The sequence below is a fragment of the Microtus pennsylvanicus genome, chromosome 10 (genome assembly GCF_037038515.1).
Source record: "Microtus pennsylvanicus isolate mMicPen1 chromosome 10, mMicPen1.hap1, whole genome shotgun sequence".
Lineage (NCBI taxonomy): Eukaryota > Metazoa > Chordata > Mammalia > Rodentia > Cricetidae > Microtus > Microtus pennsylvanicus.
Window position 1 is genome coordinate 18,675,925 of NC_134588.1, and position 19,811 is coordinate 18,695,735.

Here is a 19,811-nt window from a genome sequence, read left to right on the forward strand (position 1 = left end):
TGTGGATAACTTTACCATCTTATTAAATAAATAAACGGTAAGACTAAATTTTCTGTCCTCCTGTTTTTAAATATCCAGGTTCAAATGAAGCCCAAAGTTTCAATAAGCTTCTTAGCCTCTATGGTTTTAAATGTTATTATATTGATAAGTTTATTTCATTAGGAAAGCTGAGGAAACATTGAAAGATTGCATGGCCAAGCACTTATTAGAGATGTACTTGAGTCAGTCAGACAGTGTCTTAGGGATTTCTATTGCTGTGGAGAAACACCATGACCACAGAGAATCTTTTAAAGAAAACATTTAATTGGAGTGGCTCACTTACAATGTCAGAAGTTCACTCCACTATCATTATGTCGGCAAGCATAGTGGCCTACAGGCAGACATAGGGATCGGTACATCTTGGCTTGCAAGCAACAGGAAGTCAACTGAGATATAGGGCGTTATCCTGAGCATGGGAAACCTGAAAACCTATTCTCAAAGTAACATACTTCCTTTAACAGGCCATACCAACTCCAGTGAACTCACACCACCTAATAGTGACACTTCCTGTGAGATATGGGGGTCAATTATGTTTAAACTACCACAGACAGGTAGCTGAATTAATTTACTATAAACTTTTACCCATAATCCTTTTCATCACTCTTCTTTCCATTTCCTTCACTCACTTCTTTTACAGCAATGAATGGCTTATGTATGTGCCTGTTTCTCTCTCTCTCTCCCTCTCTCTCTCTCTCTCTCTGTGTGTGTGTGTGTGTGTGTGTGTGTGTGTGTGTGTGTGTGTTTGTGTGTGTGTGTGCGTGCACATGCCAAAGTTTACTGTGCCCATAAAAAACAGAAGAGGGGATGAGATCTCTGGGAGTTACAGATGATTGTGACCTGCTCAATCTAAGGTCTAGAAATCAAACTCAAGGCCTCTGCAAGACCAATAAGGACTCTTAACTACTGAACTACCATCCAAGCTCACAGAGACTTTTAAGTTGCTAGTGAATGAAGGACTTTAATGAGTTTCAGAATAAATGAAAACATTTATGAACAGTATAGAACATAACATCCAAAATGGAGGACTTACTCCGGAGGACTTAGAAATTGTGCATAAATTGCATAAATTGTGATTCAGTCTCATAATTAAACAAATTTAATTCACTGCCATAGCAAAATCATATTCCATCAGTCAAACAGATGATCATGGGAATATTTGTTGATTGAGGCATTGGTAATAGGAAATAGGATATACTATTCTTAGGTGCCGTCAATGTATTTTGATATTACACACTAAATTTCTAGTTCTCTTTTGGTTTTGTTTACCCATAACTCTGCTATGAATTGGTCATACAAATACATTTCAAAGAAGTTATCCAAAGTCTTTTTTGTGGAAAAGATGTGTAATAAGTAAATAAAAATGGTAATACATTAGGCAAGAAAATTCTAATCAGTCTTTGAATGCTATTAGAAGGAAAAGGTATTTTAAAAAGTATACATGTAACTTATATTATTAATTTCAGATGAATAGAAGGAAATGAAAGGATAGTTCGTTTAGGAGAGTATTTGCCTATTATGCAAGAAGCCCTGGTTTACATCACCAGCATGTCATAATTTGACTGTGGTGGTACACACTTGTAATCCCAGCATTCAGAAGGTGGAAGCAAGATCAAGAGTTCAAGGTCAACCTTGGCTACCCAGTGAGTTTAAGGGAAGCCTGAAATACATGAGACCCTGAGAGAGGGAGTATATGGAGAAAGTGAGAGGATAAAAGGGAAGGTATGTTACGAGTAATGGAAATCAGTAATGCTGCCACATACAAAGACACAACACAATGTTCATATCCACATATGAATATGGACATTTTGGGAGATTGTACATATTGAAATCTATGAAGCCATAAACAAAAAGATTTCTGTGGAGCTATTGTCGACCGATACAGATATTCACAAAAATAACTTTAAAAAGTAGTACTGATGAACTACAAGGAAAATATTTTTGTTTTATATGCATCTTGATCCATTTTTTGGAACAGAACTTCATATGAAGAATGACATGCTTTGGGAATCAACATTAGACCTATAAAATAAGAATTTGGGGCCCCTAAATGGGAAACTTCTACCAATTCTTCAATTGGAATTGTTAAAGACAGATTCTCATGTATCCCAGGCTAGCCTCACACTTCTATGTATCTGACGATGACCTTGAACTTCAGATCCTGTAGCCTCTACATCCCAGTAATTGGGATGGCAGTCAAGTGACCCATATCTCATTTATTGGAACTGTACATGAAGCTAGAGCTTCTTGCATGCTAAGCAAGCACTCTGCCAAATGAGGAAAATGCCAGCCACCATCTTCATGGCAAACTTTTTAAGCAATATATATTAATTATGGGTAAATTTGTGCATGACCCAACACTGAAAAGAAAGAAATACAATTGAAAAATAGACTCTGATTTACTTGTGTCTTAAACAAATAGGTTCTTTGTTGTCTGAAAACATGGGCTTGCAGTGAATATGTTGTCTTTGTGATGACTTAGGAAATATCATAAAGGGTGTATGCAAATGAATGCTCTTTGGACATGTACAAGAGAACATTTTCTTTATATGTAACAGAGTAAGATTCTGAGTTTTGTCCTTTACAATTGACACCAGTCTGACATCTTGTTTATAATCAAGCCAACATCCTTCCTCATTCTCCATTGCTTATAATTATGCCTCTTTAGGAAGAATGTTTTTCATAATTTATTAAAATATAATTCAATAATTTATTTAACTTGGTTATTTTTCTACCTTGATTTTTCATTCAAGTCATTGGTACATACCACAGGCACATTTTACCCTAGATATTTTTGTTTTCTTTTTATTCTTCTTAACAAAATTTTATTCTCAGTAACAAAATAGATTTAGGCTGTGGCTGTAACAGCGCTGGAACATTTGCCTAGCTTACCCGAGGCCATAGGTTCAATGCTTTGTACTGCCAAGATAAACAGATTTACGACACATGTGTTCTAAAGGGCATATTGAAACAGTAATACAAATTTTAGAAAGTCATATGCGGATACTACAGGAGTTTTTAAAAGACTATAAAAGGTTCATAAAGTCACAGTGTGGAACTGATGCTAGGTAAAATTTTTCTCTGTCTCTCCTAACTCATGTCATTGTTTTTTGATTTTTTGCAAAAGAGGTTAGGGAACTTGCAATGAGTCAGTTAACTCAGAAGAGTCAATTCTAATTTCCTCTCTGTTGCTGTGATAAAACATTCTGATCAAAAACAACTTAGAGGAGGAAAGGTTTATTTGATCCTATACTTCTAGGTCACAATCCATCATTGAGCACAGTCAGTGCAGGAATTTAAAGCAGGAACTCAAAGGCAGGTATGTTTGTTATTACATACAAGACTGCATCTGACAAAACTCATTCTTAACCAAGAAAATAAAGTAGAAACTGTGGAAGAAGAATGATGTGGCTGGCCTATGTGTAATTTATTACTTTTTTATCTTTTTTATTGTTTTTACTGAGCTATATACTTTTATCTGCTCCCCCCCTTTTCCTCCTCCCCAATTTACAATCTTCCATAATCACCACACTCCCTATTTACTCAGGAGAGCTTGTCTTTTTCTACTTCCCATGTAGATTAGATCCAAGTATGTCTTTCCTATATCTTTCTTAGGGTCCTCTTTGTTGTTTAGCATCTCTAGGGTTGTGAATTGTAGACTGGTTTTTCTTTGCATTATGTCTAAAAACCACTTATGAGTGAGTACATATTATATTTATTTTTCTTGGTCTGGGTTACCTCACTCAATATGATGATCTTGAGTTCCATCTATTTGCCTGCAAATTTCAAGATGTCATCTTTTTTTCCCACTGTGTATTACTCCATTGTGTAAATGTACCACGTCTTCTTTATCCATTCTTCATTTCAAGGGCATTTATGCTTCCCCATGTTCTGACTATTACAATTAATGCTGACATGAGCATAGTTAAGCACATGTCCTTGTGGTATTATTGAGCATCCTTTGGGTATATACCCAAAGGTGGTATTGCTGAGTCTTGAGACAAGGTTACAATTACCCTGATATCCAAACCACACAAAGAAAGAGAATCATGTACCAATCTCATTCATGAACATTGATGCAAAAATATAAATTTAAGAACACATCAGAAAAATCATCCACTGTGACCAAGTAGGCTTCATCTCAGAGATGCAAGGATGGTTCAGCATATGAAAATTTGTCAATGAAATACACCATATAAACGAAGTAAGAAAAACCATAATAATCCCATTGGATGTCAAAAAAAGCCTTCCACAAAATAAAACACCCCTTTGTGACAAAAGTCTTGGAGAGATCATTGATACAAGGAATAAACCTAAACATAATACAGCAAGCCAACAGCTAACATCAAACTAAATGGAGAGAAACTCAAAGTGATTCTACTGAAATCAGGAACAAGACAAGGTTGTCCACTCTCTCAATATCTATTTAATATAGTACTTAAGGTTCTAGCTAGAGCAGTAAGGCAACAAAAGGAGATCAAATAGATACAAATCAGAAAAAAAGTCAAACTCTCACTATTTGCTGATTATATGATAGTTTACATATGTGATCCCAAAAATTCTACTTAGGAAGTTCTACATTACATCAACACTTTTAGTGTTGTAGCAGCATACAAGATTAACTAAAAAAAAATCAGTAGCCCTCCTTTATACTGGTAATACATGGGATGAGAAAGATATCAGAGAAGCACCATCATTCAAACAGTCACAAATACCAAAATATATCTTGGAGTAACAAACCAAACAAGTGCAAGATGTGTATGACAGGAACTTTAAATCTTTGAAGATTTAAAAAAAATTAAAGAAGACACCAGATAATGGAGAGATCTCCCATGCTTTTGGGTAGGTAGAATTAACATAGTAAAATAGCAATCTTACCAAAAGTGATTTATTTCTTATGAAGCCCAGGATCACTTGCCTAGGAATGGTATCATTCACAATGGGTTCAGCCCTCCTGCACCAGTTAATAACCAAGACAAGTCCCTTCATACATGCACACTGTTCAACTGTTCAATCTGAACTACAAAATTCTCCAATCAAGATTTTCCCATCAGATAATTTTAGGCTAGGTAAAGTTGACAAAACTAACTAGGACAGAGTAAATGATGATGATGATGATGATGATTATGATGATGATGATGATGATGATGGTTGCAATGGTTTGTAAGAAAATGGCCCTCAAAAGGAGTAGAAATATTAGGAGACAGTCTACATCCTGTTGTCTGCATATCAATATGAAGCAGTTCCTTCTCCATCACCATATCTGCCTATATACAGCCATGCTTTCCACCATGATGATGATGGACTAAACATCTGACTGCCACCTCAATTAAATGTTTTCCTTTCTAAGGTCATGGTGTCTCTAAACTGAAGTAGAAACATTAACTGAGACAATGATGATGACACACAGCACTCAAGATGGCAATATCTAAGTCATTTCATTTCAGAATGGACACGTGGTAGTTATTATTCAGAAAACATCACAAATATCACAAAGGGTTATTATATTAATTTCTAGAGCTAAAAATAAAGTTTCTGTTTATTAAACAATATTATAGAGTATAAAATGAACAAAAATCTAGAGACAGAGGAGATAAAGAAAAAGGAACAAAATGAAATTTCAAAAACTTGTGACAAATATTTCCCCTTTAATGAATGTTCATTGTCCTACTCAAGAGGGTCAACAAATTTAGAACTGATCAAAACAAAAAAGAAATCCTAAAATAGACTTGTGAAATTCAAATTGAAAAAACTCAAACAGAAAGGTAGGGAGAAAAAATTTTTACCACATATATAGATGAGTAATCCAGTAAGAAGCCATTTAGGCTCTAAGGGAATTTTTATATATTTTTTAATCATTAAATGAAATATACTATTTACAAAGAATACAAGGCATCAGGGTGCACATGGCCATTAGACCCACACAAGAAAAGACTCTGGCATGAATCGTGAGGGTACACAAGACAGCAGCTTCCACCACAGGAAGATGCAAAATAAATTACCAGAAGTGACTATATGAGCTTATGAAAGGCAGAAAACATTTCTGTCAACTTCTTTTTTCTGTTGATTATAAACAATAGCTGCATAATCACTAATTATAAAACAGTATCTGTTGTGTATGATATTGTATCCATATATGACAGAGATGGAAGCAACCATACAGAGAAGAGAGATGTAATGGAAGGATTAAGGACTATTTTCTGTATACTATTGAAGTAGGTATTTAATTGGATTTAAATTACTCTAATTTATTACTTGTAGGACACTTGTGGGTTCAAATAGGAACGTTGTTAATATTGACTATTTCAGTTTGATCTGTAGAATCCGCATGATGGAAGCAAAGGACGAACTCCTACGTGTCATCTCATGACCTCCACACATGTTAGAATATGCAGGTGTTGGAAAGGTGGTAAGTGGATATCATCATTTTTCAATATACACTTATATAAAATTGTCAATAATAAAAATGTATAACTTAAAAGAGAAAAAGAAAATAAGCTGAGAAGGATAAAAATAAGAAAAATAATTAAAAAAACAGAAGTACTAAACTTGACAGGGCAAGTTAGAGAAAGATTGGGTGGGGAAAATACCTGAGTGCAAATTTATGTATACATATAGACATTTAAGACCATAAGAGAGTCCAGAGATAAAAATTCATACATTTCTAGATAATTCATATACGACAGAGATGTAAAACCTCTTCAATGGCAAATAATAATTTTTTCCAATAATCCTGTGTGTCTCACATGGACAATAATGATTTTATTTTTCGTTCCTCATATACAAGAGTGGATTAAAAATGAATCAAAGAATTTAAGACTAAAAATTATAATAATTATAAACAAAAATACAAAACTTAATTTAATTAAAATAAGTAAAAGAAAGAATAAGTACATTTGAAGTCATAATTGGTTAATTTCAGAGAGAATTTCATATAGCTCAGGCTTGCCTTAAACTCAATACATAGCTAAAAATGCCCTTTACTTCTAACTTCCATCCTCTTTCAAAGTACCAGGAGTACACCTCATCTGCCTTATGTGACACTAGGTCTTAAATCCAGAGCCTCATTCATACTAGGCAAGCAGTCTTCCAACTGATCTATATCCCCATTTCCCCAAACAGAGATCTTTCTATAGCCAAAGATAGCAATCATAAAATAAAACAAAAAGCAATATTCTTAGAAAAAAAACACAGAGAAAAAAAAACTGGGGAGATGATCTTAGTGGTTAAAGAGCACTGGCTGCTCTCACGGGTGGACCATGGTTGCATTCCAAGCAGTAACAACTCTGTAACTCCTGTTGCAGATGATCTGCTGTCGTTCTGTTCTGACCCACTGCATACATGTGGTCCATAGACATACATGCAAGAGCAGCACACACATGTTCTTTTTAAATTAAACTGCAGACATTATCAAATAAGGAATATGGATTTCTAATACATAAAAATCTCAGACAGTTTAGCAATGCAAATACAAATAAACTAGTTGAATAACTGAAACAGAGAGATATGGAAAAAAGTTGTGGAACCAGCTAACAAATACATGAGATCTTCAAGGGTTTTAGTAAATTATGGAAATAGAAACTAAGGTTTTTTTTTCACTTACCCATACTTAAGGGAATCAAAAAAATTTGAGTGGAAATTTCTAGAAATATGAAAGTCCTAAATTTAAAAAATCTGCGACATTTTACATAACAGGAAGATATCTCATATCGTACTTTTCCAACCCATAAGAAATGTCACTCATCCTCTGTGCAACGAATTCATACTGTACACATTACCCACTGTTAATCTTAGCAGATATCTTGGTTATAAAACCAACTACTCCAATGTTTAGATGCTTAGCATTGAGGTTTTTACAAAAAAAAATGTCCCTCAGAGCCTCATGTGTTTGAACACATGTTTTCTCATTGGTGCTGCTGTTTCGGAAAGGTATGGAAAGTGGAATTATGCTGGGGGAAGTAGGCCACTGGTGGCCATCAAAGGGAGTGGCACTATTATGAGGTGTGGCCTTGTTAGAGAAGGGGTGGTCTTGATGGAGAAAGTGGTCACTATGGTCATGGGCTTTGAGATCTCAATATGCTCAAGTCACACCCAGTGAGAGAGACTACTTCCTGTAGCCTGTGAGTCAAAATGTGGAACTCTCAGCTACCTCTCCAGTACCATGTCTGCCTGCATGCCACCATGCTTCCCACCATGAGGATAATGGATGAATCCTCAGAACTGTAAGTGAATCACAATTAAATATTTTTTTCTTCATAAGAGTTGCTGTGGTCATGGTGTCTTTTCACAGCAATAGAAACCCTAACTAAGACAATATATAAAGATAAAATCCTGCCAGCCAGCTTCTTATTCCTGTTGCCTTGCTCTTCTAACGCTATGCTTTTGGAACCAAAAGCCAATATGAAGCTTTTCTTCCTGAAGTTGCTTTTGTCGAGGTATTTTATGACAACAATGGCAAAGTAACTATTTATCTGGGTTCAGGTAACCCTGATATCATCTAATAAAGAACTCATTGCTCGATAGCAGTGAAATAGGCTACTGAATGTATTTGCTACCCTTGGACAAAAAGTGGAAATTTTTAGTTTAATAAGGAAAAGACTCATAGTTGAGTTGCTTAGAACTAAAGGAAGGATGAACCTTCTATCTGAAATGCTATGACGCAGTAATGTAGACTAATGTGCCACTAATCCCGACATTGCAGAAGACAAAGGCAGAGTAGGGTAAATGCATGACATTTGTAGGTAGAAGATGTGAACTAAAAGTGCATTGCATTGCTCTAAAGTGGAGATAACTCTTCAGCCCAGAATGCACTAAGCAATTGAAGCTGAATGCTGGATAACAGGCATGGGCATCTATACCAGGATAACTCTCAAATTGAAACTATATCATCTCTTTTGGATTGACACAGAAAACTGGGAAAGAGACATGGAGTGAAGATGAACAATAGATACTACAGAATGGTGGTAGCAGGCAGGGTGCATGGGTGTGTGTGTTTGTGTGAGAAAGAAAGAGAGATGCACAGGAGCAGAGAGAACGAGACAGAAGGAGTGAGACACAGAGAAAGGCATAGCGATCACACATAAAACTCAAAGTTATTTGAAAAAAAAGAATCATGGCATGGGTAGTAAATATTGAGACATTTAAATTATGATAAAAATGTAATTTGGTCAAATTAAGGCAACTGAGGTAATTAAAACCACACTTTTCTCTTTATTTCTTACATGCATGTGGTAATATTTTTCTGCTTAGATGGTGATAAAAGTAGTTTAACTTTTAGACATCTGCAAATAGATCTACGTCTATCTAATTATCTATCTGTCTGTCATCTATCATCTGTCTGTCATCTATTGATCCTCTAGGTAGCTAATATTGATTCACCTAACCTATGTGTGTATGTAAATATATTTAATTCAAGCATTTTTCTGATGTTTTTTAAATTATTTGTGTCAATTTAAAAAAACAACCACAAACATACACACAATAACCCCACATATCCTTGACTGATAGAGAGATGGCTCAGTGGCTCTTCCCCGGGATGCTCTTCCAAAGGTTCCATCTTCAATTTGGAGCACATACATGGTGGCAGGAAGATGAGTCTAGCCTGGTCTACAAAGTGAATTCCAGAACAACCAGAGCTGCACAAATAAACGCTGTATTCAGAAATCTCAAGGTCCAAATCAGGAGCAGAAGGAGACGGAGCACGAGCAAGGAACCAAGGAACTCAGGACCGCAAGGGGTGCACCCACACACTGAGACAATGGGGATGTTCTATCGGGAACTCACCAAGGCCAGCTGGCCTGGGTCTGAATAAGGATGGGATAAATCCGGACTGGCTGAATATAGAGGACAATGAGGAATACTGAGAACTCAAGAACAATCGCAGAGGCTTTTTGATCCTACTGCACGTACTGGCTTTGGGGGAGCCTAGGCAGTTTGGATGCTCACCTTAGGAGACCTGGATAGAGGTGGGCAGTCCTTGGGCTTCCCACAGGTCAGGGAACCCTGATTGCTCTTTGAGCAGATTAGGGAGGGTGACTTGATCGGGGGAGGGGGAGGGAAATGGGAGGCGGTTGCGGGGAGGAGGCAGAAATCCTTAATAAATAAATAAAAAAAATAAATAAAAAAAAATAAAAAAAAATAAACGCTGTATTCAAAGCAAAAACCAAACAAACAAGGACTTTGAAAGAGATTCGGTTGTGTTAAAAATAACTGGATCGGGAGTCGAGGCATTTATTTCCTTCCTCTAAAGACTGCCTTAGATGTCTGTTTTTCTAAACGTCAATTTCTTGATAAACAGCAGTGGGAGCTGGGAAAGCTTTGCGACAGTATGATGGACTGCTGTTATCAATCTGTGCTTGCCAAAAACCAGAGCCTCCTTGAACTCATGGGTCTCACAAGCACATGCAATATTAATTTACTATGCTTCCACTGTGAGACCAAAATGTCTGCTCTTTCTTTGCTTCTTTTTCTTTTCTTTTTTTCTTTCTTTCTTTTTTTTTTTTTTTTTTGCACTAGGAGGTTTCAGAATCCACCCTCCCAGACCCCACATAAGGTCTGCATTACTTAGCTGCAGAGGCTGAACATTCCCAAAGGCTGAAAGGGAGGGAGAAATTGCATTACCAACTTCAGAACTCACAAACGTCTCTTGAGAATGTAGTTTGTTTGCTTAAATCACCATAAATGAATATAAATTTGAATATGTGACTTCATACTTAATATTCACTTTTAAGTTTATTTTATTAAAATTATTTTTTTTTCTTTCTGAGATAGGGTCTTTCTCTCATTCTGACCTGGAACTTACTCTAATCTTCCTTTCTTAGGGTCTTGAGTCCTAGATTACGGGTGCATGTGACCATGTTCATATATTATCATTATTTTAGTATAGGGACTACATATATATAATATTAAATAAGTACTAGTGTTCAGTGTGGTGTTTTGTTATACATGAATATTGTGTAAAGACTAAATCAACATATTAACATAATTTTCAGCCAACTTATGTTAATCTTGGTGATAAGACATTAGAAATATATTCTCCATAATACCAAAATACACATTATCATTAACTGTGGCCACCCAACTGTGCAATATTTCTGTAAACTGAACTTTCCTGTCTAACTAAAACTTCCTTTGATGAGCATTCTTAAAAAGTTTTAATTAGCTCTCCATGACTGGGAGTTAGCCAGATGTGAAATTATTCAGAAATAAAATGAAAGGCTGAACCAGTCATCAGATGGCCAAAGGTGTGTAACTTCAGTATGAAATTGCTCCAAACAGTCTGACTGGCTGTGGCTACATTTCAGAACACAGGCTTCTCTGGAGGCCAACATCCAAAGCAATGGCAGATTCGGACTCCTGCTCTCTTCCAGCTCTTACCTGATGCATACCTCCAGCCCCACAGGGATCAAAGGAAGACCTAAACAAAAACAATTGCTGGAACTATGAGTACTATTGCAAGTCTCCAGGATGGATTTGAGAAGAAGGAGTCCTAAGTTCTCTTTGCAATGTTCAAGCACATTATGTCTAAAAAAGGAAAATAACATTCATTCCGGCCTTTTGTTTTGATCAAAAGATATTCAAATGTATTATCTGCTGGACTTATTAGCAACAATGGATGCAATTGATGATGCTTTCATTTAGAATGTATTTATTATTATTGTGTGAGAGAGAGAGATGTGGAGTGACTGTGCACAGCATTTGTGTGGAGGACAGAAGACAGCCCAGTGGAGTCAGTTCTTCCCATTTTATGAAGGTTCTAAGGACAGAACTCAGGTTACCAGACTTGCATGCAAGCCTCTGTATCAGATGAGTCATCTTACCTGTCCTTGAGAACAATTTCAACCACATTTTCCCTGTGAATGATAACTTAGTAGAAAATAGCCTCTATCTTATTCTTAATGATAATTTAGGGTGGAATATTTGGAGATATTTTAGCCATATTCTTCTCAAAGGAAGAACTCTGTATAACTCAGACAAGACTAACACATTGTCCTTGAAACACACAAAGACAACTGAACTATCTTCTCACATTTTAAAATTAAATTTTAAAATTAGTATGTGCCCAAGATGTGTGAGGGTAGAAACAGAATTTCCACTACTGATTTTCCCGCTTTTATGTTCATTATTATTAAAACTGTACCAGAATTTATTTTGTATTTACAATGGCATAGCAAAGAAAACAATATAGAAAATCATAACCATTATGAAAATGTATAAGATAAGCATCTTAATATAGACTGAAGTTGTTTATACATGCCAAAAAAGACATACACTCACTTGATTTAGCCTGTACTACTATTTTGGTAATAGTCAATAAACAGTTGAACCAAGTCTGTCTAGCCAAAAGTTTTCTTGAAAAACATTCTCTTTCAACATATGGCTTTATTTCTGATTTGGATTAATTTTAAAGAGTTTATTTAAACATGTATTTTTAAGATTTATTTTTATTGTTTTAATTATGTATTGGTATATCTATAAGTGAGTATTTATACCCAAGTACTGATATTCACAGAAGCCAAAGGTATTGATTTCCCTGAAGCTGGCATTACTGAGGGTTGTGAGCTACCAGATATGGATACTGAGAAACAAACCGGTGCTCTGCAAGAGAAGTGCTCTAAATCACTGATCCATCTCTCTAGCCCCTTTAATATATATTAAAAGTTAAAATATATACATTCTTATTTTCTGACTGTTACTTTCCATACTAGTACCCCTCTTCATACTTAAGTATATATATATATATATATATATATATATATATATATATATATATATCCAAGTTTCGTGTACACACATATATATATATATCCAAGTTTCGTGTACATATATATATATATATATATATATATATATATATATATATATATCCAAGCCTTCAGAAAGTAACTAGACAGAATGATATACAGCTTTTGTTTTTTGTTTGTCCAAGACCATAGCCAATGCTCACATTATCAATAATAAAAGGATCACAGCTGACACACAGGTGATGTTTCTGTTGCTGCTTTGCATGCTCTTCTGTATGAATTAGTTCTGGCTCTAGAAATAACATTTCTAAATGATTAGACTAGCAAGGAACAGTTTTGGAGCTAAAACTCTTTTCCAGCCTCATGTTTAAGAAGTGGTAAGTTTTCAGGACTTTATTTCCTTAGAAGTTAGCCTAATTCAAATCACAAAGAATGATGTGAGGCCATTTATCTCATGAAATTTATGTATTTTTGACAGTTATATCCAGTATCATTCTGACTCAGATTCTTCAACCTATTATAACACAATTTAAAATAATCAGTCATCATTTAAGATGTGTTTAAAATAGTTAAAGAAAAACATATTATCAAATTATTTTAACTTTAAAAGAAAATCAGGAGCTAGATATGAGATGGTTGCCACACACACTTTGTTGCTCTTGTAGAGGACTCAAGTTTGGTTTCCACCACCCACATCAGGCTGCTATCAACTGCCTATAGCTCTAACTCCAGGGGATCTAATGCTCTCTTCTGAGCTCCATGAGCAAAATGATCATTTGTGGCATACACGCAGACACATAAATAGAATAGAGAAAAGCTTTTTAAAATAGACAAATTGATATACTTTAGTATAACATGTTTTCTAAGCATCAGAATATTCTGCTATACATTGGAAAACAATATTTATCAATAAGGTTTCTCAGTTGATTTGCTATTATTTTACTAGATCCCTTTTCAGTGATAATTATCATGATATATTATGACTACAAGTAAAATATTTCTTATTATGAAGAGTAATTACCTCTTAATTCTTAAAAATTCTTTTTAATATGTTGACTTAGGAGAAATATTAAATCAAAATATTAACTTCATATGAACTTTAAAACAGAATTGGCCTTAGCAATATACTATTTTAGAGTTGGAAGGAAATTTTTTTAAAGCTTCCTTTGAAATCATTTCTTGGTATTTTACTTTTTTCTCTCTGTTTCAAGTTTTAGTGAACTAGTTGCCGCTAAACACCATCTTCCCTTCTCCTAACCTCTACTTTTCTCCCTTCTCTCCATTGCATTATAACCCTTTTGAGACTCATAAACTTTTTATCTGTATCAAGTCAGATATGAATTTAAGAATCCTATGCATCCTCTAAGAATAGTAATTAGAATATTTGCTAAATGTGGCTGTGTTAAGCATTACATGTAACATAGAGGAGAATATGAATAGATGTAAAAGGAAATTTAAAAGAATAAATACACAACACAGATAAACTGTAGTAATTAGCACATGGAGGATATATTAATGGGATGAGATGGAATACTATGCACTAATTAATGCTATGCGCTAACAATATAAGAATTGGATGATAGAATGATAAACTCAACACTTCTTTTTTTTAATATGACATGACCATTAAAATGACTAATAAATTTAAAGGAAATAAAAACAATTTATGATCAAATAGATATTTCATTCATACAAACTAGGTAATGCATCCAGCAGGACTCAGTCTTATATGTTAAGAATATTCCCACACTGGATCTCTAAACCCATCCTTTCAGATTTGACTGGGTGAGATCAGGCCCATTACAAAGGTTACCTACAGAGAAAGAAGGGCATGAAAATGTGTATAATCTTTATTCCAGAAAGGAAAACTACAGAAAATCAGCCACACTGACTTCTCTCTGGACTTCGTGATCATACTTTCACCATGCCAACCCCTTCTTCCTTCTTACTGTCTTATTCTATGGAGAGCTTCTTTTCCCAAAGATTCTTATACCTTCTCTCATGTCTCATGGTCCTTCACCTAGTGAAGAAATGCTAAAGGCTGCCCCATGTTGCTTTCTACAATCTTTCATAAAGGTTGACACTATCTTCTCCAAGGAGATGCATTCTCTTAGAGAGTAGAAAGTCTGTCATATAAATTTTTCCTTTAAGTACTATGAAGTGTGGGATCCACAGCAATTATTTGTAGATAAGAATCATTAAAACAAAAATGCAATTATTATCTCTTATTTATTAATTCAACTTTCATTGTATTATTATTATATTGTGTGTATATTGTGAGCATTCTTATGTATGTGGAGGTCAGAAGACAACTTGAAAATTCTCTCCCACCACCATATGGGTCCCAGTATATGGATGAAACACAGGTCTCCATGTTCTGGGTGTGTTGCCAAGTCACCTCTTTGTTTCTAGTGACTCAATAATTTATACATGCACACATATTCACACACACACACACACACACACATATTTATAACTGTTGTTTAATTTAGTGACATTTTCTCCATGGCTTTTTAAGCTTTCTTTCTTAAAAAACGTTTATTTTATGTGTAGGTATTTTGTCTACATGCATGTATGCCCAAGAATCAAACACATGCCTAGTGTATACTGAGGGAAGAAGAGGACATCAGAACCTCAGGAACTGGAATTACACAGTTGGAAGCCAACATGTAGGTGACTGAAATCAAACCCAGTTTCTCTGGAAGAGCATCTAATGTTCTTAACCACTGAGCCTCCTTAGTATATAATCCATTAGCACCCTGTAGTAGTTTGAATGTAACTGACCCCATAATCTCATGGGGCATGACACTATTAGAAGGTATGGCTTTGTTGGAGGAATTATGGCATGGTAGCGGTAAGCTTTAAGGTCTCATATATGCTCAAGCTACTACTACCCAGTATGTCAGTCCACTTCCTGTTGCCTTCTGATGTACCCGGCACTATGTCTGCCTGTAGGCCACCTTGCTCTCCACCCTGATGAAAATGAACTAAATCTCTGAAACTGTAACCTGTCGCCTCAATTAAATGTTTTCTTTTATAAGAATAGCCAGGTTCATGGTGTCTCTTCACATCAATAGAAACTCTAACACTAACCCATAACACCCTGGCTCCTCCCACATCAAACATCAATCAAGAAAATGCCTTTCAGTTAAGCCCACAGGCCAATTCAATAGTGATAATCTTCACTTGAGGTTTTCTCTTCCCTAGTGACTCTGGGATGTATCAAGATGACAATGAAACTAACCAGCACAGACACGAACAATTATAAACATATTCACAGCAATCCATGAGATTCAAGCCTAAATAATTGCCTTGAATCAAATAAACCCAGGAACAAGAGTACTCACTGCAGAATCTTAACAAATCTTTAGGATCTAACACTGAGGATATGTATCATAAAACACAAAGAGACAGAACACCACCAAACTCATTCTATGAAAACAAAACTAGATAACATACAATATAGAAACATATAGTTCAATTTACCAGATAAATATAGGTGAAAATTTCCCAAGAAAACATTTGCAAAACAAATTCACAAATACATTACGAAACTAATACTTATCCTGACTAGTTTTTAGTGTCAACATTCATAACCTAGAGACAATTGGAAGGTAAGCTTGGGTTGAGGAATTATTTAGATCAAGTTAGTATGTGTGCCAGGATGTGAAAGACTGTCTTGGCTGTTAATAGATATATGGGTAGTTCCAGCCTACTGTGGGCATTACCATTCCATAGACAGGTGGTCATGTACTACATATGTAAAATCTAGCTTAGCATAAGTCTGCCTTCCAGCCAGCAAGCACCATCCTTGGTGATTCCTCACTTTGACTGTGAAGTGATTTCCTTGGACAATGGGGTGTGGAGTAGCAATCCAGCCTACCTTCTGTTCTTCCTTGAGTTCTTTCCTTAACTTCCTTCAATAATGGACAGTGACCTAGACTTGTAAGAAGAATGAACCCATTCCTCCTTAAAGCTGCTTTAGATCATGGTGCTTTATCACAGCGAAAGACAAAAATAAAAAAAAATAAAAAACCTAGAACAACATACCATGACCAAGTAACTTTCATTCTAAGGCTATAATATAAGTTCAGCAATATACTAAAGTATAAATAAAATGCAACATATCAGAGACAAAAATCACATGAACACATCATACAGATAAAGCAATCAAGCTTTGACATGATAATAGCTCTGAAGAAACTAGGAATAGAAAGAATGCACTTCAACACAAAAAGAGTGTATGTACGACTACACCCAGTCCTATGCCAAATGGGGAAACTGAAAGCTTTTCTGTTAAAATCAGTAAGAAAACAAAACTATTTCTCCAGCTTTGTTCAATGCTATGCTCAAAAGTCAGTAATAGCAGTAACACCAGAGAATAAAATCAAAACAAATTAGGAAGAAAAAACTAAAAGCATTCCTATAGTTGGTCACAAAATCTGATTCCTAGAAGGCTCTAATATCTAAGCCAGAAAATTCTGACATCTGATAAACACTTTTAATAAGGGAGGTTTCTCAGTTAGAAAAATGTTGCCCTTGCGAACATGAGGCCCTGACTTTAGATTCCTAATATGCATGTGAAAAACTGCTCGGGAAAGAACACACATGAATTCTAGGGTCAGAAGGAAACAGAATGATTTCTAGAGCTTGCTGGCCATTCAGACTAGAAAACTGGTGAGCTCCAGATACAGAGAAGTAAACTCATCTCGAATATAAGGTGGAAAACAATTGTGGAAGAAGACAACTGATGTCAATCTGTGGTCTACAGAGAGAGGGGGAGAGAAAGAGGAGAGGGAGAGTTTAAACTAACTTAGGTACTCTTCCTTGCTCTCTGCCTCACCCTGAAAAGTGGATGGGGTTAGGGTGGGGAGAACATGGGAGAGCGGTAGGACAGGAGGGAGAGGAAACTGGAACTGGTATGTAAAATAAGATTGTTTTAAAAATAAAATAAAATAGAAAATAAAACAAAATTAACTTAACCAGAAAGAGGATGTGTAATTAACTTAACCAAGGGAGTGAAAGACTTCTACAATAAATCTTCAAAATATAGAACTAATTAAAAAGATACTAAACCGATAAAATGGATATGTTACCAAAACCAATGTACAGATTCAATACAATCATCATAGAAATTCCAATGAATTCTTCAAACGACTAGAAGAAGAGGCAACCCTAAGGCTCATATGAGCACAAAGATCAGCAAAAGCAGCATAGCAATGTTAAACAGCAAGGGAAATGCTAGAAACACTGAAGGACCTGCTCTCAAATATCCTATAGGGTTATAAGCAAACCAGCATGGCTATGAAAGAAAAATAGCAATCCAGACCAAAGAAATGGAATGGAGGCCCCCGTAAGAAACCCCAGAGCCAAGCCGGGCAGTGGTGGCACACGCCTTTAATCCCAGCACAGGGGAGGCAGAGGCAGGCAGATCTCTGTGAGTTCGAGGCCAGCCTGGTCTACAAGAGCTAGTTCCAAGACTGGAACCAAAAAGCTACGGAGAAACCCTGTCTCGAAAATCCAAAAAAATAAAAAATAAAAAAATAAAAAATAAAGAAAGAAACCCCAGAGACACTATCAGCTGACACTATCAGCTGTCCCTGACTAAGGTATAAAAGAAACAAACATTAGAAAAAATTGGCACCTCTACAGCAAATGTACTAGGTAAATTCGGCATTATCATGGAAAAAAAACTGAACCTGCCCATGAGGGGAAATGATGGGACAGGTGAGAAGAGCATTTAATCCATATCTTGTAAGACCCCGACCCCAATTCTCTACCTAAATTATAGCTGAGTTATAGATACATACACAGCAATAGAGAGGTTGCTGGTGAGCACTAGAATACAGAACAAAATTAATTATTCATTACTTACAAAAGTTGTGTTTTCCAATAACAATGTGGTAGCATTTGTTTCTGTATTCAGTTTAATAACGTGTCCATTGTCGGTTTTATATACCACATCTGTATCTGCAACAACAAAGACATCCAAAATTGGCAAATGCATCAGGATAATGAAATATCTGTAAGGGAGAAAATGTGTATTATAAACACACATTAGAAGCACCATTGTCAGCCTTCAATAACCCCAACAGATTTTTGCTCTTGGCTCACATTAATCCTCCGGAAGTATCAGGAAACCTGCCTAACACATGCTTCACTGTGCAATGAACATAGGTTAGTGAGAGGGTTACTCATTTTCATGGCTTAGCAAATAGAAATTAATTAAAATATAGGCAATCTGCCACCCAATTTGAAAGGAAGGAAGAAGAAAGAACACCCTCCAGCTCCAAGAGGAAGTCATTTTTTTTTTATCTACAATCCAGTGTTTAACTGACAGGAGCTGCTGTACAGTAATTTCACAATGCTAAGTCAGCCCATGAAGAACTACCCTTCTGCAGACTTGGGCCTCTTTCCATCCCTCTGGCTCCATATGATTCCAACTCAGCTGCATCCTCTTGGGGTCAGAGAATCCTTTCCCTGGTATTTTACTAGATTTTTTTTATGAGTGCAGAACAAAATCACCCAGGATATTATCATACCATCCAATCCATTTTGAGAACTTTAGAAAATGACCTTTATTTAAAATAGTTTTGTTTCTAGCTAACTTGTATGTATTTGTTGGTTAATTTTTATCAGCTTGACACATTAGTAGATATAGGTTTAAAAAGGTGATTTTTTAGGGGCTGGAGACATGGCTCAGTGGTTAAGAGCACTGGCTGCTCTTCCAGAGGTTCTGAGCTCAAATCCCAGCAACCACACGGTGGCTCACAACCATCTGTAATGAGATCTGGAGCCCTCCTCTGCCGTGTGGGCATACATGGAGGCAGAACGTTGTATACATAGTAAAGAAATAAATCTTTAAAAAAAAAAGGTGACTTTTATTGTGGAATTGTCTCTCTGAGATTTGCCTGTGGAAATATACAGTAGACTAGGCTCTCCCCTGATGTGGGATTTCCCTCTGTATTCGGTGATTACCATTAATCAATAAAGAACTGCTTTGAGCCTTTAGCAGAGCAGAGCTAGGTGGGA

General features: G+C 35.8%; 1 protein-coding gene across 3 annotated transcripts in view; it reads right to left on the reverse strand.

The window, feature by feature from the left end:
* The window catches only part of Dpp10 (dipeptidyl peptidase like 10), a 1,483,954-nt gene that overhangs the window by 339,961 nt on the left and 1,124,182 nt on the right, over positions 1-19,811 (reverse strand). For all 3 annotated transcript variants that reach the window (XM_075987761.1, XM_075987760.1, XM_075987762.1), the window contains exon 4: positions 18,655-18,749. In XM_075987761.1, coding sequence (XP_075843876.1) covers positions 18,655-18,749 — 95 coding nt within the window. The remainder of the gene's footprint in view (positions 1-18,654; positions 18,750-19,811) is intronic.